We start from the raw sequence: 22,326 nt of genomic DNA, 5'->3' as shown, positions 1-22,326 counted from the left end.
GATTGATTTATTGAAACCAATTTAGTTTTGACAATTTTATACTGAGGTGTTTTATTTGCTTATGATTTGTAATTTTAGATGAGTCGTCGTTTTATTCTGCATCTTGAACGAATCGATGAAGATGATAACGCCACCGGACGAACATTTAGCCCGTTCAGGTTAATTTAACAGGATTGTTTTTTTTTTTTGTCATCAACAGGGGGCGGGCAGCCCTGCAGCAACTGCCTGGTGACATTTGTCAACCTCAAATGTGACTCGTCTAAGAAAGCCAAAGGGCGGCGTGCTCGCAACCCTTCCAACAAAGAAGTGACCCGCATCACTTTGGAGCTGGAAGCTGAGGTTAAAGCTGGAGACACGACAGGTCGAGCTTCTAAGTATTCAATGTGGCGACCTTTTTAATGTACAGTCAATGCATTGGCATTGCTGACGGGTGCATGCACAAGTCCAAGCGCATGTTGTTCTGTCCTGCGAGCGTGCTCGTCAACCCAATGTGTTTTATTTACCCGCGATCAGGGAGCTGCAATCTCAGCTGCCTCAGACAGCGCATGGAGAGGCAGGTTAAAACTTACATCAAGGCTCTGAAGAAGTCCATCAACCAGGAGCGCTTCCTGATCCGAGTCGCTGGTTTGGAATACGAGGTGGCCCAAAAGCTTCCCCAGGCTACTCCGAGCCAGGAGAACTGCGGCCCGGGATGGGAGAAGGACAGCGGCCGATGTGGTAAGACCGGATAGCTGGAAGTCTCGAGTCTCGAGCCGAGTGTAACCGTTAAACGGAACGGGATGAGATTACATGGAAAGGGGCGTCGCCTCTGACTGGAGCCGTTGTGGATATTCTCTCAGTCAGATGTTTGCCGGGGTCTTACTATCACGGTGAGCAGGAGCGCTGTGTTCAGTGTCCTCCCGGCACGTTCCAGGAGAAGGAGGGACAGCTGGCCTGTGACCTCTGCCCCGGCAGCGACGGCCACGGGCCCATCGGGGCGAGAAACATCTCCTCCTGTGCAGGTAATTTGAAGCTCCTCCGGGAGAAACTCTCTCATCTATTCCCGATCCGGGGAAGCGTCCTTAATGCTCCTCCTCTACATCATCCAGGCCAGTGCCCAACGGGACACTATTCCAGCGACGGCTTCAAGCCCTGCCAACCGTGTCCTCACGGCGCCTACCAGCCCGATCTGGGACGGACGCTTTGCTTCCCGTGCGGGGGAGGGCTGAACACCAAGCGGGACGGTGCCAGCTCCTTTCACGACTGTGAGGTCAAAGGTCAGCTTCTGCTCTTTTTTTTTTTTTCAACAGCCAAAGACTGAAGATCTGCTCGGCTAATCTGTGACTCCCGTCCCTGCATTAACGCGCGCCCTTCATTCATCCCCACCCTGCAGTTCAGTGTTCTCCCGGCCATTACTACAACACCTCGGTCCACCGGTGCATCCGCTGCCCGGTGGCGACGTACCAGACAGAGTTCAGGCAGAACTACTGCATCTCCTGCCCCGGGAACACCACCACCGATTTTGACGGGGCCACGAGCGTCTCGCAGTGCAAGAGTGAGCATGGAAAACGACTGTTCTAGAGCGACTGTTCTAGGGTGACTGTTCTAGGACGAGTGTTCTAGGGTGACTGTTCTAGGGCGACTGTTCTAGAGCGACTGTTCTAGAGCGACTGTTCTAGGGCGACTGTTCTAGAGCGACTGTTCTAGAGTGTTCTAGAGCAACTGTTCTAGGGTGACTGTTCTAGAGCGACTGTTCTAGAGTGTTCTAGAGCGACTGTTCTAGAGCGACTGTTCTAGGGTGACTGTTCTAGAGCGACTGTTCTAGAGTGTTCTAGGGCGACTGTTCTAGGGCAACTGTTCTAGAGCGACTGTTCTAGAGTGTTCTAGAGCGACTGTTCTAGAGCGACTGTTCTAGGGCGACTGTTCTAGAGCGACTGTTCTAGAGTGTTCTAGAGCGACTGTTCTAGAGCGACTGTTCTAGAGTGTTCTAGAGCGACTGTTCTAGGGTGACTGTTCTAGGGTGACTGTTCTAGAGCGACTGTTCTAGAGTGTTCTAGAGCGACTGTTCTAGGGTGACTGTTCTAGAGCGACTGTTCTAGAGTGTTCTAGGGCGAGTGTTCTAGGGCGACTGTTCTAGAGCGACTGTTCTAGAGTGTTCTAGAGCGACTGTTCTAGAGCGACTGTTCTAGGGTGACTGTTCTAGAGCGACTGTTCTAGAGTGTTCCAGAGCAACTGTTCTAGGGCGACTGTTCTAGGGTGACTGTTCTAGGGCGTTTGGATTTCTTCACCATGAGTTGGGAAATACATTTGTTTTTGTTTGTGTACGTCTAGACAGGCAATGCGGCGGCGAGATGGGTGAATTCATGGGCTACATTGAGTCACCTAACTACCCCGGTAATTACCCTGCTAATGTGGAGTGCATCTGGAACATCAACCCGCCCAGCAAACGCAAGATCCTCATCGTGGTGCCGGAGATTTTCTTGCCCTCTGAGGATGAGTGTGGGGATGTTCTGGTTATGAGGAAGAACTGTGAGTGCCGTTCAGTGGGTTTTTATAGTTTATAACATACAAGCAGAGCCCCTCGATGTCCCGTTTGTGCACCTGGCAGGGTCGGCCACGTCCATCACCACCTACGAGACCTGCCAGACGTACGAGCGGCCCATCGCCTTCACCGCTCGCTCCAGACGCCTCTGGATTAACTTCAAGTCCAATGAGGCCAACAGCGCCCGCGGCTTTCAGATCCCCTACGTTACTTACGACGGTAGGCGGCTCATTTGTCAACCGTCGTGTCTGCGAAAGGACATTTTAGATATTTTAAACTTTCAGGTTTAAAAAAACCAAAACAAATCATTAGTCATATTCATATTTAACATAAAGCTGCCGGATAAATATACTTGATGAGGATCCTTTGCGGTTTTGGCTCTGCGGTAAAATGGTGCCATCTATTGGAGAGAGTGGGTCTCTTGCCCAACGTCAATTGAATTTAATAGATTTACTTTAAAGCACAGAGATAAGAGATTGTTTAAAATAATTAATGTCAATAATATGAGTCAATATACCAATAATCACACTTGTTTTAAGTCACTTTTTATTTTTCTTAATCCAGAGGATTATGAACAGCTCGTCGAGGACATAGTGCGAGATGGAAGACTCTACGCATCAGAAAACCATCAAGAAATCCTCAAGGTTAGCAGTTTATTTTCTTCTACAGAACGAATCCAACGCACCCGGGATATCCTTGTATTTTATGGAACTCTAAAAAAAAATGCAATCTGGTTATCATCTTAAAAATCTAGCGAGGATGTTCGTAGCATGGCACATTTTACGAACTGAGAAAACCATTGTGATATACAAATTCTTAGATTCCAGGTTTCAGTGACAGTGTGCAGCACAGGTTTCCATGGTGATCCAATTGATCTTAAACACACATTAGCTCTTGCACGAATCAGATGTTAATATGGATTATAATTTAATGTCGTTGTGGTGAGAAGTTCTTCCTCCAGCATTGTGTAATTCAAACAATGACTGGGAATGGAGCTGTGTCTCAACTTGTAATGTCTGCACCTCTTTTTTTTCTTCTTCTTCTTCTTCCCCACAGGATAAAAAACTGATTAAGACTCTTTTTGACGTGCTGGCTCACCCGAACAACTACTTCAAGTACACCACTCGAGAGTCCAACGAGATGCTGCCTCGATCTTTCATCCGCCTCATAAGCAGCAAAGTCTCCGCTTTCTTGCGACCTTACAAGTAAAAGAGTCCCACCTCACGAGCCCCTGGGCCCCCCCTCCACCCCTGTCCTCGACATCCCCCTCCACTTCACCGCATCTCACAACTCTCACATGACTTTAAGAAAAACATGCTAGTATGTTCATCTTCTTATTTTCTATAGGCTTTGACAATAAACTCTATGCAGACCTGATAAAATACTGAAAATCATTTGTGTTCTAGGTTTTTTAGTCAGTTTCCATTCAGCAAAGGTCTGCAATCCCGAGCTTAAGCATTTAGCGGGGATGTAGAGTTTGTGAGTGGGTTTGGTTTCTGTTGTGTTGTGCAACGAAACCACACAGAAGAAAAAAAAAACAATAGAAACTCCCATTTCAAAACGGTAGGAGCGAGACTGGGAGCTCGGTTTGAGCTCGCTAGAGCTTGTGATTGAGTTTAAATGAGCTGTCTCACTTCCAGCTCAGACTCCTGCCATTTAGTATGACTAAGTGTTGTGTAACCATCGTCGGTGTCTGTGCCCTGTCCTCCAGGAGGAGCGGCTGCCGTCTAGATTCACGTTTCTGTTGCGTTCCACGTCGTTCAGAGCCTTACTCCGTTTGAGCTCTTAGAGCACTTTCCAACGGTTTTACTGTTAAAACAGTTCATCCATGTTTTGTTTCCGTCTGTCTGGACCGTACCGACATTTTTCAACCTAAAGATAATTTCTGTTGCTCTTTTTTTTCTTTTTTTTTTCAAGCCAATATAACAGCAAATATGAATAAAATAATTTATCATTTCAGGAACACAGTGAACATTTAATGGAGATGAATAAAATGCATTTTGCGAGAGCTGCGGAAATGAGATAATGTGATGTCTGGTGGAACATGTCTGGGAGAGAAAAGAGAGAGAGAGAGAGAGAGAAATGTCTTTAATGGACATTATGTTTGCTGCTTCTTTAAGAAAAAGGTCACTTTAATTCTCAGTTTCATATTGTCTTTCTCATGTACACACTAATATTCTATCGGTTCAAAGCAAAAAGGAAGCTCCACATCTGAAATACTTCAGACGCAGAAAGTCGACGTCACATTGCCTGACTGGACGACCGAATTTAGTGTTTTTATTTCAATCTTGTAAATAATGAAAATAGTAGACGAGGGTTGACTTTTTTTTCCCTAATTTCTTTACGCAGGAATCCCCCCCCTCTCCCCCCCAAACTAAAAATCCAAAGACACCCACTACGCCCTTCAAGCATCCCACTTGCGTTTTGTTCCATCCCGATGCAGACCGCTCTTCCGAAGACCACCCAGAAACTGGACGGGTCACGTTGTTTTGTGCACTAAATTCTAAATTTAGAACACGCCGTTCTGCCTTCCTAATGCAACGTGCAATGAATTATAATAACTCCCTACATTTTGGTTACACCCATGAAAGCGCATGAAAGGCTAGTCGAGACTCGTTTGAAATATTTATCACTGAGCAGAATATTAATTCAAATCAAAAATGATTTCGAAACCTTGAATAAAAACAGGGTCTAAGAAGGAAGTTATTTTTTGCTTCATTTTGGGAACTGAGTTTATTGACAGAAGATCAAGCCAGTCACGAAAAGCTTTGCACATCTGGCCTTCTGAAGCTAAAAAACATTTGCGTTTCAGTCGCTACAAAAACTCAAATTCTGACAAAGACAAAATAAGGAAATCTGAAAGAAAGCAAAAACGCATTTCCCAAAACGAAGGGATCATCATCATCCAGAGTCCACAGTCGGATCGGCACCGTTACGATCCCAAACTCTAAACATGCATCTTCAACCCCCTAAAGAGCATGAAAAGCATCTTCCAGGTAGAACATTTTGTTTTTAGCTGATGGCGAACTTTGCATCATGTCGCATTTTTAAGTGCTCAGACTTTAGGATGGCACAAAATGGATTGTGACCATATTGTCGGATCTCGTGGGTGAAGCCGGGCCGGGCCACGGAGACCCTTCCATCATTCGGAAATTAACTACAGATGTGCGCATCTGGCCTCGTCTCCGCAGACGAGATGCCGGCATGCTTTTACCCCCCCACCACCCCCAACCAGAATCTGCTTAATTCCTGCAACCTGATTTATTTTTATTTTATTTTTCTTGTCGTTGCCTTTTAACAAGTTTGCTATGATGTATCATAGAGTTGATATTTGCACTTGAATTGTTATTGCTCATGTAAAGAAATGTCTGGATTTTGTATTGTCTTTTTAAAATGAATGGAAATGGTTGTTCTTATTTTCTTGTAGCTTGTTTGTTCATGAAACGCTCACTCACTCGTTTAGTCTATAGAGATGATACACGTAACATTATCGACTGTAAAAAAATAAACGTTTGTACCTGTTACTTCCCAACACACTTATCGAAATAAACATACTGTACTTCAGCTTCATTTCAAACATGTTTTAATGTCTGCATTATGAGTTCAAATAAGAATATAGAGGCCTTTGGTTTATTATTCAAAGTGGATTTTAACAAGCGTTTCCTGAGGGAAGATTCTATAGCTTGGCACCAGAGACGTATCTGTCCTCCGGAGACGGCTGGCTTGAATACTGTAGTTTCATATTTTTTTTAGCATCTTAGCTCCTCTGCTGGAGTTGACGTGCTGAAATAACAGGTGATAAATCAGAATTTTACAACTCCTGTAAGATCCAATGGCATTAAGTAGTTCCTATGAATCCAAAGAACTTACGTGTCGGCGAACATTTGGGGAGGCTGGGAGTCCATCGGCCGTCACCACCACAAGTGATGAAGCCTGGGCCGATTCTTGTGTAACCCGGGTAACACTCGATCGAGATTGTGTCCCTGTACGGATGAATCCTTTGATTAGCGCCTGACCAGAAGGCGGCGGGCACATTCGGAGGTGGACACGTTATTTCTGTAAGGAAAGAGAAAATTTGATTAGAATCTTAAATGAAATAAAATTTTAAAAAATGGTCATTAATGCATTGAAGGACCTTCGCATGTTGGAGGAGCCAGATTCCACGTTCCGTCCTTGGTGCACCAGATCTCTTTGGGTCCACGGAGGGTTCCTACTTTACAGCGATAGACAGCAACACTCCCGTAGGTGTAGTCCGGCTCCTGTCGGCCTACTATCTCTGCGTTCGCCACCTCTGGGGGGTCGCCGCACTCCACGGCTAGAACAGATAAGGAAGAGTGTTGATGGCACGGGCTAGCGAGGAAAGGAAATTAAATTCTACCTCGTAAAACATGCCGTCACTGCACCTTCGCAGACAGGAACGCGTCCATCCCAGCCTTTACTCAGGCAGTTTCTGGCCGCCTGTCCGACAAGACGATGGCTGACCAAGGGATAAAGATTCATTACAGAGAATGTGAAAGGCATCATTTCATTAGGAAGGCAGTGCGGTGTGTTTTCCTTACCCCTCATTACAGACGGCCGTAGCCGCGTCACCGAACTCGACTCCGGTATAGCTAAAGTGTCCGTTAACAATCTCTCCGGCGGAGCCACAGAGTCTTCCTGTTGAAGGGTGGAAAAACGGAGAAGGTTTAGCTGAAATATTAAATCGTGGAGTCAATTCTGTAATTTATTCACACGAAAGTTTGTCTGGATCACATAAATTCAATTTTCAGAATTTCCTTATAGATAATGGGGATAATTAGAAGATTAATGTATAATCAGAATAATCACTCGGTTAGATTCTACTTTGTCATTACACAAGTACAAGGTAATGAAATGCAGTCGAGCATTAAACCACAGTATTAATCTTACATAAGGATAATGTGATGGGCTGGCGTCTCATCCGGGGTGTACCCCGCCTCTCACCCGTAGCCAGCCGAGTCCACATGTAAATTTGAGACGGCAGATTCTAAAGATCAGAATAAATCTGAATGCTCTTACGTTCACATCTCATCAGCTGACGCGTCCACCGTCCAGCGACACACGTCCGGTACCTGCTGCCACCTGCTTGGACATACCCGACGTCACACACGTAGCGGACTCGGTCCCCAGAGGCGAAAGACGTCTTGGTGATGTACTCGTCTGCAAGGTTGGCGTTGGAGTTTCCGGTGGCGACCGGCACCCTGCATCCGCCCGCTGATCAGAAGGGACAGTCCCGGTTCAGAGACAAACTTGACACTGGCTCTTTACTTTATCCGATCTCACACATACTGCTCGCCGTCCACTCTCACCTTCTTCATCGGGTGATGCAGTTTCCTCACGGGAGGGCGAGCACCGAGGGGGCGGAGTCTGCCACCGGCCGCCAGGACCGCAGGTGATCTTCTGAGGTCCGTGCAGCTGGAAGCCCCGATTGCAGGTGAAGAACACGTCGTCTCCCACACGGTATGTGGAACCGCCTCCGCCGACAGCGTTTTCCACTGCAGGGGCGGCACAGGTGGCTCCACCCACTGTGGGGATTAAAGTCACATTTCCGTTAGAGCGTTCTATTGGCTGTGACGCCATATTAAAGGCGGAGCAACTTCAGCTTCCAAACTACACAACCCCGATGTGCGTCACATTCAGGCAGATACTTCTCAATCTGAACACCCCCCCCCCCCCCCCCCTCCCCTCCCCTAACATGAGATCCAATCTCCTGGGTGCAGCAGTGATGGCTAGTAAAATGTTTCTTGGGCCCCACCTTCACACGATGGGAAGCCGCCACTCCAGCCAGACTTCTTGCAGACCATGAAGCCGGGTCCCTTCAGCGTGTATCTGTCAGCACACGGATGCACGTCAACATCGGCTGCATGGCAAAACGCATTCAGAGGCTGTTTAGGCATCAACTCACCCGGTGTTGCACACGGCGTGGACCTTCTCGCCGATGTACGTGCTCCATTCGTACTCAAACTGTCCGTTCGGCAGATCCCCGGCATTGCCACACGATTTCTCTGTTAGAAACGAGACGGGGAGAATCAGCATTTAATCCGTCTGGATTCTGGATCGCTGGCGTTTTCCTTAGCGTTGCAGTAAATGGAGCATCGCAATTTATTCCTCAATATCACGGTTGAGTTTTGACTCATGTTTATGGTATTTGACACCGTCATGTAGGGGCGGAGCTCTATCTTACCTCCGAATTTCATCCGGACGGATCCGGATCACAGATATTAGAGATTTTTCAACACTTCCGTTTCGTCCTACTGTGCATTTAATATCAGAGATAGAGATTTCTAACAAGCGTATTCTTATAGCCAAGTCAATTCCACATTGGAATTCAAGGATGTCAAATATACACAATATATATATATATATATATATATATATATATATATATATACACACACACACACACACACACAACCTGCGATGAGGTAATAAAATAAAGCATTTCCGTTTGCCTTTCAGACGCTGGCTGGTGATATTTGAGGTTTAATGAAATAAGGTTCAATTAAAGGCTCCATATCTAATATAATTCCTGTTTTGAATCAAGGGGTAGTTTTATTTGTTGTCACCTCATTTCGGGTCATTGATTATTTAAAGTTTAAATAATTAAATAGCCTCGTGGATTTGAGTGAAACTGATCCCCGAGGTAAATTAACGTCACGTCGCCTGATGCGTTCAGGATCTGATGGCGCGTCACTCACTTACTTTCGCATTTTAGAGTCAGCTTGGTCCATTTCCCATCCAGACACTGCGCAGCTCGGATTCCGGCAGACGGAGTGAATTCCTCGGCGCAGTTATAATAAACTTTCTCCCGGTTGTTGAATTTCTGTTTGGAGACATATTTGCTGTCCAGGCTGGCGTGCGGGTAGTTGGGTGGCGCAGCGCATTCCTTTGGTATCTGACCTGTTTTAATAATAATAATGATAATAAACAACAATAAAAATGATCAGATAAAATATCAAAAGTACAATTTGAGAAATGAGAAAAAAAATTTATTCACTTTACCTGCAGCAAAGCAGACAAAAGGTAAAATCAGTAGGTTCAACGTGAAGCTTCTCATGTCTGCGCGTCGATTACAAAGTGGAGACAGGAGGAGCAGATGGAGCCATTTATAGGGGGGGAAGCAGAAAGGGAGGGGGCAACAAAGACAGTGGTTTGAACCAACACGAAGGTTTGTTGAAGAGAATCTCCAGGATATTTTATTTATTTATTTATTTGGAGATGTTAAAATAACAAAATTCCCTATCATATTTACCAAATCATTTCTGAAATATATGAATATTGTTCCTCATGGTTTGGTTAATTTGGCCTTTAGTTACTAATTCTATTAAATATCAGGAAACTGGCTGAAACAGTTTTATCCCTGATACATTTTTAGAAAAGAATCTTATTATTGAAGTTTTTTTTATGAACGTAATTTTCAAGCTTTCATCCTCTTTTGGTCTATTTTAATCCACGCTAGAGTTTTGCCAGCCTGATTTTGAGTCACGATGACCGTCAGCAGGAGGGCGGGACTAGCTCTGATCAACGTTCCCTCTAAAGCGCGCTCGTGCGTAATTACGCACAGCTGATACGCACAAAAAAAAAAATCTAACCTAAATTGAAAATAACATAAACACGTTATGTTCCACGGTGAGTGAGTGAGTGATCGGTGACTGGCTGCTCCAGCTAACGATGAGATCCACATGTTTTTACGCATCTAATTTGATTTAATCTGTTTTATTTGTAGATTTTTATCGCTTGTTTTTATGTTATTTATTTTTATACTATTGTGCAATTTAAGATTTGCTTTCAAATGTAAAGTGCGTTTAAAATAAAATGTATTATTATAATGTTTCTCAAAGTTGTCCGAGGGACTGCTCAGGGAGTTTGTGTGTTTGCGCAGACTCATGAATAATTAGAGGGAACATTGGCTCAGACCTTTACCATAATATTAATAACCTTCACTAAACAATGTATTTGTGTTTCTAACCCATTTGTAATTTGATTAGAAGTAATAGCTTTTCTAAACCATCAAAAAAGACTGAACAGCACATAAGTGTGAAGCACAGCCCTTCCTATTGTCTCTTTGATCATATCTTTAATAGTTGAGAACTTATCCGGTTTTATCAGGATCTACTTGTTCAAGGAATTTAACATGCCTCAGGTGTTTGTGACACATAGTGAAATCTAACTACAATCTGAGCTCATGTCACATCTCAGCTAAAATCATTAAAGCAGAACCTCGTGTATCTGACTAACTATCGAAGATGTGTGAAATTTGCCTTCGTTTATCGAGCGCCAGTGACGTCACCGTTGACGTAACGTAAGGAACGTGACGTACATGAAACGGGACAACACTCCCAGTGAGGTCACACATAGCTCGTAACCAAACCCCTCGCCTCTTTAGATTATATAATCTTAAATAATCTGGGAAGAAAAAAGTCATTGTAAAGAAAAGCCCAAATAGTGCAATTTATTAACAGAAGCATGTTGAGCAGATAACAGTATAGATCTGTTCAAGACATCCAAACCCAACGCCAGCCCTTCAGTTAAGGTGGAACGTACATTTGTACATCCCATTATGCTAACACATTGCTAATATCCCAGCCTCATAGTGCTTTAAGTAAAGGCACTTGTTAGCAATGACTGGTTTGTTCTTGCTAAATGAATTATGTTTCGCATGTGGTTTTTCTGAAACTAGTATTTATACATGCAATGCTTTTCCTCTGAAAGAACCAATTTACATTACAGCTCTTGGATTAAATTTACAATCATCATACTCAGTTAATTCATAGAAGACCATCTTTACATCGTCGCAGTTGGTGGCTGAATATATTAAAGCTGTGATTCAAGTAGAAGGCAATCATACAGGGAGGCATCATTAAGGAAAAGATCAGTACTTGCTGCATTTATAATGCGCCAAGACATTTGTGTCTCCCCAACTGCAAGCTAAGCTGCAAAATATCACGTTGAAAAGATCTTTAAAATCAAGGTTCTTCCCGACGACTCGTCTGGAATCAGAGAAAGGATGGACATTGGAATGTTTAAATAAGGTGTGAAGCCAATTAAAAACTAAGGATGCGTGTTTCTTCAACAGAGGCACAGTCCTGCACGAAAACTGAAGGCGTGGAGAGATAATGTTTACAATCAACACATCCTAATTCTAATACAGGATAATGGCTCACAGCCAGGAATTTAAGGTCACTGCACTACGGCGTCAAGCCTACGTATATGTTCATGCACATTCCCACTGATACAGGAATATCTGATACAACAAGAAGCCACAGAAAAAAACACACAACTTTACACTTTAGAATAGAAGCCAATGCTGGTTTCTCAGATATAAAGAAACATCCATGTGGAGAAACGCGTGGAATGAACGGCACCACGACGATGTGACGAATGTGAGGTGGATCCACACGATGAATGTCGACCTCCTCAACTCTGAACGCCGTCGTCCGCCGCCGAGAGACCGTTCACGTTCTGCAGGTTGCAGAGGGAGGAGAGAGAGAAAGGAGACGCCATGAGTGAAAACACCAAACCAAAATAGGAATGAGCCGTTTGTTTTGGCTGGCACCGAGCTTTAAGACCGGAGAGAATCACGCCCTCTGTCCCATTTCAGTATTTGTGTGAATTTAATAGAAGGTCACACTGTGGGCAACCACACAGCCTGGAAAGAACTATTTTATACTAAATTCTACCTATTTATTTTAATAATCTGTTAATTTCTACTTAATTTGCTATATTTTGGGGTCTGAGAACATATTTATAATGTAATCCAGTTTCCCCAAGCAACGCGTGTGTGCTCGGTAGCTCGCAGTTCAGGCTCCGGCTAGACACATATTTAAGAAATAAATATAACTAATTAAAAGGACATTTAGTTACCAGATTGCTGTGAAGAAGGAAAACAAAGCACGTTTCCAGCACTGACCTCATTTTGCTGTAGCTCCGCCCCCTCAGATGCTTCAAACAACTGCATGCTGGGTAAAGTGGGAGCCTGGGACATGCGGGTCTGTAACTGGGTGTCCATGCTGTAGCAGCGAGGCCGCTTGAGCTGGTCTTTGCTGGACAGCGGGGTGAAGCTGTTTCGTCTGCTGAAAAACGACGACTTGGCGTCGTTCCTGGTTTTATTCTGGGGAGTGAAGAAGATGCGGCAATTCATACGCAGGTTTCTTATGGTGCACATATTAAATTACATTTGGGCATTGAAAATCGTTGAGTCATGCATGAGTGACATGACAATGTAAAGAAATGACACTCAATATTCCCTTAAGAGAATGAACAAAAAAACCAAGCAACCATCAAACGATGACTGGGTGACTGGTGGGAAGTAAAACTACCGAGACACACGATCATAAATATGAAGGCACGTTATATTAGTCTCAGCAGACAGGATAGTCATCGCCCCAGATCCAGAGGTTCCTCATCCAATGTGGTTTTTGTGTTAACACCCACTCCGTCTAGATTTCGACATCCAGCTGTCATCAGAACAATCTGTGCATCAGAGGAACAAATACGGACCCGTCTGACCAGGAAATTAAGAAATGGCAGCACGTTTGTGCGTCAACAGATCGTTTGTTGTGTCCCGTCAGTCCTAAGACGAGTTTTAGTGTCTTTCAGCTCATTAGTTCGGTTGTATTTGTACTGTTTCGGTTCCATAGCGCCATAGTTTTGCATGTTGCACTGAGAAAAAATCCTAGTTTGTGAATCCTTGCGTGCCAAATTCGATTTCTTTCAAAGGTTTGTGGCAAAGTGTTACCATGGAAACCAGAGATTCTGCACGTGCAACCGCATTGGCAGAAACAAACACTCGTTGGTTCTGTCCGTGGCTGTCCAGATGTTTGAGGCATCTTGCACCACGACTGCTGAAAGAAGACGATCCAGAAAAAGCTTGCATGGACGGAACCACCAGACAGAAGCGCCGGCATGTTTATGCCATAAAACATGTTTTAAAAAGGCGACGAGCTTACTAATGGTCTGACTCTGTGAGTGTTGACAGCTTCCACCTTCAAGTCAAACATGTCCACTTTACAACCTAGAAGAGGAAGACGGGGATAAAATCTGTCAGCATCCAGCAGAGAAAAAGGTTTTTGTTGATTTGTGAAAGGTTAAAAAAAAAAAAAAAAAAATTACCATAAGCCACAGGACTCAGTTTTATGACGGTGTGAAGGGGACACCTCAGGTAGGGCAGATCCTCTGTCAGAAAATAAAGACAGAAATATCTCGCTGTGATCCAGCCATGTCTGTTTCTGGAAAACTGTGAGCGGATTTCTCTTTCATCTTTGCGATAGTAAATCAAAGGTTACAGTACACAACTGCTGCGTCACAACAAGTTCCACACCGGCATGCAGTGGGATAAGATGCCAGTCAGAGCTGCGCCCACACCGGCGGCGTCGACTGTGGTTTAGACTTTAAACTGATGCTCCCCCGGTGCCTGGCAAAAGCCACTATGCCCAAGTATGGGTTTGTTTTCAGCAGCGTGTTTCCACAATACCCACTCAGTTGTTATTCCAGTACGTTTATTCACTTGTTCGTGCTCTTTTTCCAGTAAAATTCAAGTGAAATGTTTAAATCAGGCAATCTTCGATCACTTCCGGTTAATAATTTCCACGCCTGCGTCTCACATTCGAACTTCATCTTTTACCAGATTTGCTAAGTGGCTTTCAATAAGCTCGCCTCACATTCCTGTCATGTGTGTCGGACCTGCGCTCTTGTCCAGAAAATACGCGAGTAAGCAACGCATGACGGCCTGATGACAGACGACGAGCACGTTTCCCTGTCGCTCCAGCTCCATGATAACTGGCTCCAGCCTCTGCACCAGGTCCTGGTAGGACTAAAGAGAGAGGATGCGTTATCAGACTCAACCTGTAAGGCACGGGGGAGCCAACGCCATTTACCTCTCCGCCGTGGTAGCGGTAATGATACTTGTCTTGGTCCCTCATGGCAAATTCATCTGGATATTTTTCCTCAATCATCTTATAAGTCATCTCTTCACACACTCCCTGAAACACAAAAAGCAATAAAAGCTCAACGCACTGGGCGCATCATCACCGTCTCTCTGGTGACCCGTCGGTTTACATACGGCGTCTATTTCATTTAGGATCTTCCACTGCTCGTAGGGAACTCCCAGCTCCTCCGCCGTCTGAATAGTGCGCCTCAGCTGGCTGGTCCACACCTTCAGGTCCGTCAGATTGTGCTCCTTCACAAAATCCTTCAGCGCCGCTGCAAACTGAGAGAGAGGAAAGACGGCAGAAGATTTCATTCAGCCACCTGGTGCAAATTATTAGGCTGGATGAGGAAGTATAGCAGCAAGATTTCAAGGGATCTGAGCTGGATGTGCGTCAACAATATCCCATTTTTAATCATGGCGTAAACTTTATAACGCGGCTAGGCTGCTGTTTGTAGCTTCAATAGCATCAGTGCATTACCCCAAATAAAAATCTGCTGCTATTTTAAGACTTGTGGAGACGCAACTTACTTTCTGAAGTCTAAACTGTAAGGACGGCTCATTAACGCACCTCCCTCCCTCTCGTTGACAGTTCAGAATCCCCCCCGATGAGTCCCTCCTTGTTGTGTTGGCTCTCTCCGTGTCGACAGAGGTAGATGGAGTGGGAGTGCACGTGGGTGTTCATGAGGTAGTACACGATCTTACTCTGGATGTAGTCCTGCACCCTGTTGACTAGGAAACGACGGCCAACATTGATGACCTGAATGAAGGACAGACTCCTGCGGGTCGGGAGGAAAACAGGAAGACAGATGTTCATTTTACAAATATTGAAATGTGACTCAAGGCTGGGTTAGGGTTAGGGTTCTTATCTAATTTGGGTGTAGTCTAAATCATAAATCACCTGCTCCTAACCAGTGCTTCAGAACCATCAAAGGCACCACAAAGCGCTGCCAAATGGTTAGATGTCAAATAAGAAATGCTGAATTCCAAAGACCAGACTCACAACATCAAACAGACAGCGGTGGCTACGGTTACCTCGCATCGACTGAGAACAATGAGATGAAATTCACGGCCAACATGGTAAACAATCTTGAGTGGACCGAAATAAATTCCCCCGATATTGATATTAGATGTATCAGAAAATTGCAAGTGTCGTACTTCTGAATCGACATACAGTGGTACCTCGACTTACGAGTGTCCCTACATCCGAAATTTTCAGGTTACGAAGTTTCTGAATGGGAAAATATTGCCTCTTGTTACGGAAGCATTTCAGGATACGAGGTGAACTCTGGGAGCGGCGAATAGCGCTATTCGCCGCTCCCAGAGTTCACCGAACGTAAACAAACTTGTAGCTGCTCTGCCATCTGCCTGGCAACCCGTTGCGTATGCGTGTATCTCAGCATGCTATTCGTGTCCCCCTCGTGTCACCCGGAAAAAGTGTTGACAAGTCGGGCTATTGCTCATTATGATGACGTCTGCCTCGCACATTTCCGACGGATTGTCAAAAGCCGGCAAAAGCAGACGTCATCGGATCAGTTTTTCAAGAAACGCGAGGCAGAAAACACCGCAAAGGACCAGTAAACAAAGAGGACAAAAAGTAACAGCTAACAGGTAGATTAATATTTAAAAAAAATATCATAATGTAGCGTCCGTCGGACGCTGGAATAAGCACACGACGGGTAACTCTCTGTGTGTGTGGGTGCCGCGGGGAGGAGGAGGGGAACGGGAGAGCTGCGTAGCTCCCGCAGCTCTCCCGCAGCTCTCCCGTTCCCCTCCTCCTCCTCGCGGCACCCCCACACACACACACCGCCCCTCCTCCCTGGATGCCTTTGCGGACTCTCTGCAGCGTAGGAATAATGAACACTCCTAAAACATGAACCGTTACAATACTTTTGCGGGGCTTGGAACGGATTAGTGCATTTACATTCAAAATGCGTCTCTACTTACGAAGTTTTCACGTTACGAGGTTAGTCCCGGAACGGATTAAATTCGTAAGCTGAGGTACCACTGTATCAGTCTTTATTAAAAATGAGCTCCTGTCGCCACCTGCTGGACAGTCTCTGCATGTACACGCTTTTACATCCACTACACTAGAAGACATTCAGGTGAGACCCAGGTCCATCTGTTTTGATTTGGTTGGTTATGGAAGTGTGCCACAAGGTAAAAGTCAAAAGTAAGAAATGCAACAAGTGGCAAAGATTTTTAAAAAAGGCGTCTTACTTGTCGTGCTCGTCTGGATCTAAAGGTTGGTATGTCACTTTATAGCACTCGATTCTCTTCAGAAAATCCTCCATGACGCTTTCTCTGTCCCTTTCAGGGTAATCTGGGCTGGACACCTTTACTTCCTTTGTGAAAGAGACAAAAACATTTAATGATTCACTGCGATGTTTTACAACTCAAGGACTAAACTCTGCTTCGAGTCCTTTTACCAGGATATTTGTAGCGATGACCTCTGGATCGTCACATACTGACTCAACAAAAAACACCTGAGAAAAGAGAAGTCGTTAGAAATGCCTTGATGTGAAACAACATTACAGCTAAAAATAATAATTACTGCATTTCTCACCTTGTAAGCATTTTCCTCTGCGAAATGAAGGATGAGTTCCCGCCTCTCTCTGGTGGTGTTGGTAGCATCAAACACCTAATAAACAGCACAGGATACTCAGACCAAATTAAATTCCAATTAAGATTAAATACAGATCGCTTTGTAGGTCCTTACAGCAATCTGGCCTCCCTCCTCATTCAGGTAGGCCTTGACATCCTGCAGTGCCACCAGGGCACACTGCCTGAGGAAAAATGATCAAGAAGAATTCAAGCTGTTAGCTAACAAATGCATCTTAAGTGAAGCTTTACTGACTGTTAAACCCTGCATTCAAACGAGGGAAAGGCTGCCCTACATGAAAAGTAGCACAAGCGCAAACAGAATCGCTCATACTCACTTTCTGATTTCCATCGCTTCTTTATTGTCATGTCTGAAGAAGTCATAGGATTTGTACGACTGCACTGCTTCTCTCCTATAAACGCCAAGGTTAAACACTGCGTAGGCAGGGGGGAGTCAAAGTGGCAAGGAAACCGCGTTAGACAGTAGCCTTCATTTCAACGCACTCTGCCAGACCAGTTCTGCTGGTTTTAGGATGAGCCTCCCAACATAATGGTAACACAGCACAGCCTCAAGCACGAGGTTCAGTAAATCCAAATCCCGGAACTAAACTACAGTCTTCATAAATAGGTCTTGACAATCAATGTCAATTTTATACATCTTGTATTCCAATGCGTGATAATCGGCAGACGAGTGGGATAGAAGCAGAGGAAAAACATGTCATAACCACTCTGATATTATGAGTTCCATCTTAAAGTGATTCTACTTCCTGTACGCAGATCAAACGTGACAGTCGGCATCGACTCAGCATGCAAGTCTCCCTTCTACCGACCCCTCGTTGGCACGCCGACCCAGTTGAGGTAACGCGTCAGCTTCTTGGACATGTAGGTTTTGCCTCTCGCAGGCAAGCCGATCATCACGATCACAGTCGGAGAATTGGTCATATAGGAGGCCCAAGCTGCAGTTCCCACATTCAAAACACACACATTTATTCATTAAGCATACAAGAACAATTTTAGATTTGCACAACAATTTATACAACATATTATTTTCTACGCAAAGCTAAGAAAGCGAGGGTTGTGAAATAGTCCAATGTCACCCCTGCAGTGTCCGACAGCTGGGTAGCTTTAGGTTTAACATTTAACATTGGCCACGGTCATTTCCTGACTACCAGTAAATGTTTCTCTAAGCCCTGCTGCTTAGCAACATGGTTTATTTACCCAGTTTAACCGTGTGTGGGACATGAAATGGAAAATATTCCAACAGCATTTTTTCCCTCTTTTTCCACAAAAGACTGTCTGTCAAAACAAAAACCTGGCAAGACAAGACTTGAGAAAGATTCTAGGATGTCTGCAGGCTTAAGACGACAGTTGGCAGGTATAGTTTTGAGTTTAAACTTGTTAGTGGAGTAACTTCAGACCCATCCTATATGAAGGACTTCCTCAACTGGGAACCGTTTCTTTACCTGCTGAATTTCAACCTTGTTTGTCACAATGTTAACTAGAAAAGCACTTTGAGAACGGAAACCTCCGCCATGGCACAAAAAAAACAAAAGCCCGGTCCTATGTATAAAAATTCCTGGACCCACATGGTGATCTGGATTATCATGAAAAGGTTAAAGGTTGTTCATGGCATCTTTATAAACCAACCATGAAAAGTAAAAGTGAATCGGAGTCGGAGACTGATTTTTGAATCCATAAATGGGGTTTTCAATGCTTTTTTCCTGACCTCATTCTGGATTTAATCCAGAAGACAGTTTGCAGGATGGTGCATATCGGACCCCTTCATGACTGTGATTTTTGGTTGGTAAATTTAATGCATATTTTACAAAATATGAAAAAGTAAATAGAAAAATCTGGATAAAAAAAAAAAAAACCCAGACAGCTATCCACATCACTCTCAACATTTTATGGAACCTAAATTAGACCAAGAACCATCTTCAGATTTTTTTTTCATCAAGATCCATCCAGCAGTTTTTCTGTAATTCTGCGAACAAGCAAACAGACAAACAAACAAATGGCACCCAAAACAAAACCTCCTTGGCTGAAGTAATTATACATTTCAAAAGGAATGTGTTGTAGTCCCTGCTTTTACAAACAAACCCACACATTGTACACACGGTAATAATGACTGCTGGCACCTCCAAGTTGACATTTCACAATTAGTGCCTGCTGGAACGTTATCGCCTCTTGATACAAATGGCAAAGAAAGAAGAAAAGACCTCATAGCACAGCGTCGTTGCATTCTACTGCATAAAGAAACCTTTAAAGTTCACAGACCAATCATTCACAGCCCACTCACAGCACTTCTTCTCTTTGGTCCTGACGTCCATGGACATTAATGAGCTGTCTAAAGAAGCTGCAGTTCTCAGCTGTCTGGCAGCCATGGCCGCGTCTGATCCGTCTCAGTCGCTCGCTAGTGAGGTGAGGTCAGCATCTCCCTGTTGAGGACGGGACAATACCGTAGCTAATTACAGTATTCATCAGGTCACGTAATGAGATAGCAAGTTGTGAACACAAAGGTTTGTATACAATGTAATATTAATGATAATACAGACATATACTTTGTGCCAAAAACATGCAAAACAGGAAGAGCCTGATTGCACATGTTTTAAAGCTATAACTAATATCTATGTTTATTTATGTTTTATTTTACAAGGATAGGTCTCATTGAGATGTAATTACACAAGTGTCCTTGTCCAGACCGGAAGCAGCGTGAATAGTCAGTGTAATAACATGCAAGCACAATAATAACCACATTTCTTAATGGAAATAGATCACAGAAAGTCCTGCTTTGAGCCAAAGTCCATAACGCAACTTTAAATCGGAAGACGGTTGAGACATGTGGGAAAGCAGGATACGCGGGGTTTCCCCGACACATTATCTTTCATTCTATTTGAAGCATTTCCTAAACTCAATACAAATGATACAAATACCCTCCTCCTGCCGAAGAGTGATGCTTGGCTCGGGGACGACCAAGCTAAGTAGCTAACGGCTAGGCCTGAACTTACAGCAAACACCTTGAGGTTCAACCTTCAGGACATTTCGGTTGTGTAACAGAAGTTGTTCACTCGTCACCCCGTCACGCCGCAGTTCTGCGGAGGACGAAACGACACTTCACTACACTAGGCCGGAAATGTCCCTCAGTCTTCGGCTTCAAGGGAAAGAAGTGCTGTTTAAAAATAAAAGGAATATCTGAAGGGCCATGAAGTAATCAAAAATGTTGCGCGCTTACCTATATTTATATTTAGCAGGTGCGTCCGGATATGAGTTCTCTTCTTCTTCTACTACTACTTCACGGCGACGGCATCAGTCGGATCGCGCACTGGCTTGTCTTCTTCGTGGATTCTTAAACTCCTCCTCCACCTTTGCTGTTGCCGGAAGTTCGCGCTTGTCTAGTGCTTCCGTTTGAGTTTTTCAAAATAATATATATATTATCTACCATTACTTGCATTTTCTGTTCTTATTGAACTTTATGTTGTACTACGCACCGGACAGAGCAGCGCTCCTAATCTCTTTGCATAGCCACTATGCAAAGACAATAAAGGCTTTCTATTCTATTCTATACTGTATATAAAAATAAAAGATGCCACCACAGGATTAACAGACAGACAGACAGACAGATAGATAGATAGATAGATAGATAGATAGATAGATAGATAGATAGGTAGAAAAAAAAGAACTCACCACAAGTTGCGTGTCCTGAAACAGCAAATCACAACTAAGGCTTCAAATGTAAAGGTAGCAAAAATGTATATCAGCTAACCCCTGATTTTAAAAAAATTGAAGAAAGGTAATGTTTCCAAAGTCAATTTCTTTTTAAACTGTGGCCAATTTTCTTGGTTCCTAAGTTTAACTGAGATATTATTTGAAGAATTTCAAGCATGATAGAAAATGAGCTCCACAACCTGATGCAATCAGTCTTAAGGTTAAGGTTTGATTATCATTTTACTATTTTCAAAGTTAAGCTACATTAACTTTGAAAATAGTTTCCCTGTTACACTGTTTTATGAAGTCAGAACCCACACAAATGTTTGATGATTGGAATTACGTTTGCTGTCAATTTAACAAAATAACAACATATTTATAAAGGGAACATTTGTGCATAACTATGCTGCGTTACAAAACAATCCTTACAGGTATGGCTTACAACTGCCACGTAAGGATTATTAAGAATAACTTGGGAATGCTTTATTGATAACTTATATAGTTTGGAAATGTACCAGTATATGAAAACGATACAACAATGACGTAGCGTGGGGTTGATATTAATGTCACATCAATAATTTCTTAATGAAACTCATGTGTGCACAAAACAAAAGCACAGTCTGGACATATTGTCCAGATCAAAGCACAAGTATTAGGAGTTGAGGTCATTTGTTTAGAACATACGTCTAGGAAAAATCATACATGCATTCCAAAATCGAGGGACATTTCCTTTTAATTCTACATCTTATTTAATACAGAAAATATGTCACATAGGTCATTGCAATCACAATTCTTTTATTCTCTTGAAAGAAACTAGTCTCACAGTGTCTATAACTATTACACCATAACACTAAACAACCCTTTGTTTGTAAGATATGTGCTTATTTTGTAAAATGTTTGTCAGCACAAGATAACCAGGAACTACATATTTTTTGCTGATTTTGCGAGGACATTGTGGATATGTAGCCACGGAGCGATGGCCTCGAGGAAGGATACTGAAATCAGATGGGCTCATGGTTCTCAGTGTTTATATCCCTTTTGCACACACAATGACCCAATTTTTACCTCATAGGTTTTCATGACAACTGGCATCATATCAGGCAATTCTCTCGATTCCAAGAAATCCTTTAAGTGGAGAATATTGCCTCCTCATATTGTGGATGCCGAGTGCATCCACGGCAGCTGCTTCCAGTCATCCGTCCATTTTGTAGCCCTTTAAAACTCAGGAAGTACTGGTAAACAAACTGTCTGAAGAGCCATTATCAGGCCATCCTCTCAAAGATAAATAAAGGGATCCGTCTCTCCAATTATGAAAACTTAGAAGACCTTCAATGTCAGATAAAAACTCTTAAACACAGTACATACCCTGAATGTCTTTCACAGATTGAGAAATTTAAGATGACCAACACAACTTAAAGGAGCATTGAAAATCCACTGGCAAGGATCTTTGTATATTTTAACATATAAGGAGGCCAGGCTTTGGGATGGTACAGTAGCTAACGTGTCTAATCTAAAGTATGATTTTTTTTTGTGTGTAATATTAACTTAACAGCTA

At 43.6% G+C, this 22,326-nt stretch overlaps 3 protein-coding genes across 5 annotated transcripts in view; 1 reads left to right on the top strand and 2 right to left on the bottom strand.

The window, feature by feature from the left end:
• The window catches only part of scube3 (signal peptide, CUB domain, EGF-like 3), a 58,801-nt gene extending 54,968 nt beyond the window's left edge, over positions 1-3,833 (top strand). The window contains exons 15-23 of the mRNA XM_068745165.1: positions 200-361; positions 514-717; positions 840-1,001; positions 1,089-1,256; positions 1,373-1,534; positions 2,311-2,508; positions 2,588-2,740; positions 3,086-3,165; positions 3,578-3,833. Coding sequence (XP_068601266.1) covers positions 200-361; positions 514-717; positions 840-1,001; positions 1,089-1,256; positions 1,373-1,534; positions 2,311-2,508; positions 2,588-2,740; positions 3,086-3,165; positions 3,578-3,730 — 1,442 coding nt within the window. The 3' untranslated portion in view covers positions 3,731-3,833. The remainder of the gene's footprint in view (positions 1-199; positions 362-513; positions 718-839; positions 1,002-1,088; positions 1,257-1,372; positions 1,535-2,310; positions 2,509-2,587; positions 2,741-3,085; positions 3,166-3,577) is intronic.
• Positions 3,834-6,087: 2,254 nt separating this feature from the next.
• LOC137906243 (complement component receptor 1-like protein) lies at positions 6,088-9,603 on the bottom strand. Its single transcript, XM_068750498.1, has 11 exons — positions 9,542-9,603; positions 9,242-9,439; positions 8,445-8,544; positions 8,295-8,368; positions 7,849-8,064; positions 7,559-7,753; positions 7,081-7,177; positions 6,925-6,998; positions 6,657-6,836; positions 6,392-6,577; positions 6,088-6,304 (listed from the first exon to the last, which is right to left on the bottom strand). Exons 1-11 carry the CDS (start codon positions 9,594-9,596, stop codon positions 6,279-6,281), a joined length of 1,401 nt encoding a protein of 466 aa, XP_068606599.1. The 5' UTR covers positions 9,597-9,603; the 3' UTR covers positions 6,088-6,278.
• A 1,369-nt stretch (positions 9,604-10,972) lies between these two features.
• On the bottom strand, positions 10,973-20,382 carry LOC137904971 (6-phosphofructo-2-kinase/fructose-2,6-bisphosphatase 2-like). Of its 3 annotated transcripts, XM_068749207.1 has the most exons (17): positions 20,299-20,382; positions 20,075-20,158; positions 19,366-19,504; positions 17,897-18,022; positions 17,405-17,501; positions 17,185-17,251; positions 17,032-17,106; positions 16,895-16,951; positions 16,686-16,810; positions 15,037-15,244; positions 14,601-14,747; positions 14,416-14,520; positions 14,222-14,351; positions 13,652-13,714; positions 13,489-13,553; positions 12,450-12,650; positions 10,973-12,001 (listed from the first exon to the last, which is right to left on the bottom strand). In XM_068749207.1, the coding sequence occupies exons 3-17, from the start codon at positions 19,448-19,450 to the stop codon at positions 11,957-11,959; spliced, it is 1,596 nt and encodes a 531-aa protein (XP_068605308.1). In that variant the 5' UTR covers positions 19,451-19,504; positions 20,075-20,158; positions 20,299-20,382; the 3' UTR covers positions 10,973-11,956. The 3 variants fall into 3 exon arrangements, 2 of the variants coding, with proteins under 2 accessions (XP_068605308.1, XP_068605301.1); XM_068749200.1 differs by lacking the exon at positions 20,075-20,158 and having other exon boundaries at positions 20,299-20,363; XR_011105822.1 differs by lacking the exons at positions 10,973-12,001; positions 20,075-20,158 and having other exon boundaries at positions 12,575-12,650; positions 13,652-13,775; positions 20,299-20,363.
• Positions 20,383-22,326: the final 1,944 nt, after the last annotated feature.

This window comes from Brachionichthys hirsutus, chromosome 2, assembly GCF_040956055.1.
Source record: "Brachionichthys hirsutus isolate HB-005 chromosome 2, CSIRO-AGI_Bhir_v1, whole genome shotgun sequence".
Classification (NCBI taxonomy): domain Eukaryota; kingdom Metazoa; phylum Chordata; class Actinopteri; order Lophiiformes; family Brachionichthyidae; genus Brachionichthys; species Brachionichthys hirsutus.
The sequence above is the reverse complement of the archived record's forward strand: the minus strand, read 5'-3'. Positions and strand labels throughout refer to the sequence as shown.

Bases quoted from the DNA above. Each gene is read 5' to 3' on its own strand.
- LOC137906243 (XM_068750498.1), bottom strand. From the start codon at position 9,596: ATGAGAAGCTTCACGTTGAACCTACTGATTTTACCTTTTGTCTGCTTT. The intron at 8,065-8,294 runs GTGGGGCCCAAG...TAATCCCCACAG, and splicing joins CGGCTTCCCATCGTGTGAAG to TGGGTGGAGCCACCTGTGCC. The intron at 6,578-6,656 runs GTCCTTCAATGC...CTTTCCTTACAG, and splicing joins GGCTCCTCCAACATGCGAAG to AAATAACGTGTCCACCTCCG.
- LOC137904971 (XM_068749207.1), bottom strand. From the start codon at position 19,450: ATGGCTGCCAGACAGCTGAGAACTGCAGCTTCTTTAGACAGCTCATTA. The intron at 18,023-19,365 runs GTGAGTGGGCTG...TGGGAACTGCAG, and splicing joins GACCAAAGAGAAGAAGTGCT to CTTGGGCCTCCTATATGACC. The intron at 12,002-12,449 runs GTCAGTGCTGGA...TGCAACCTGCAG, and splicing joins CGGAGCTACAGCAAAATGAG to AACGTGAACGGTCTCTCGGC.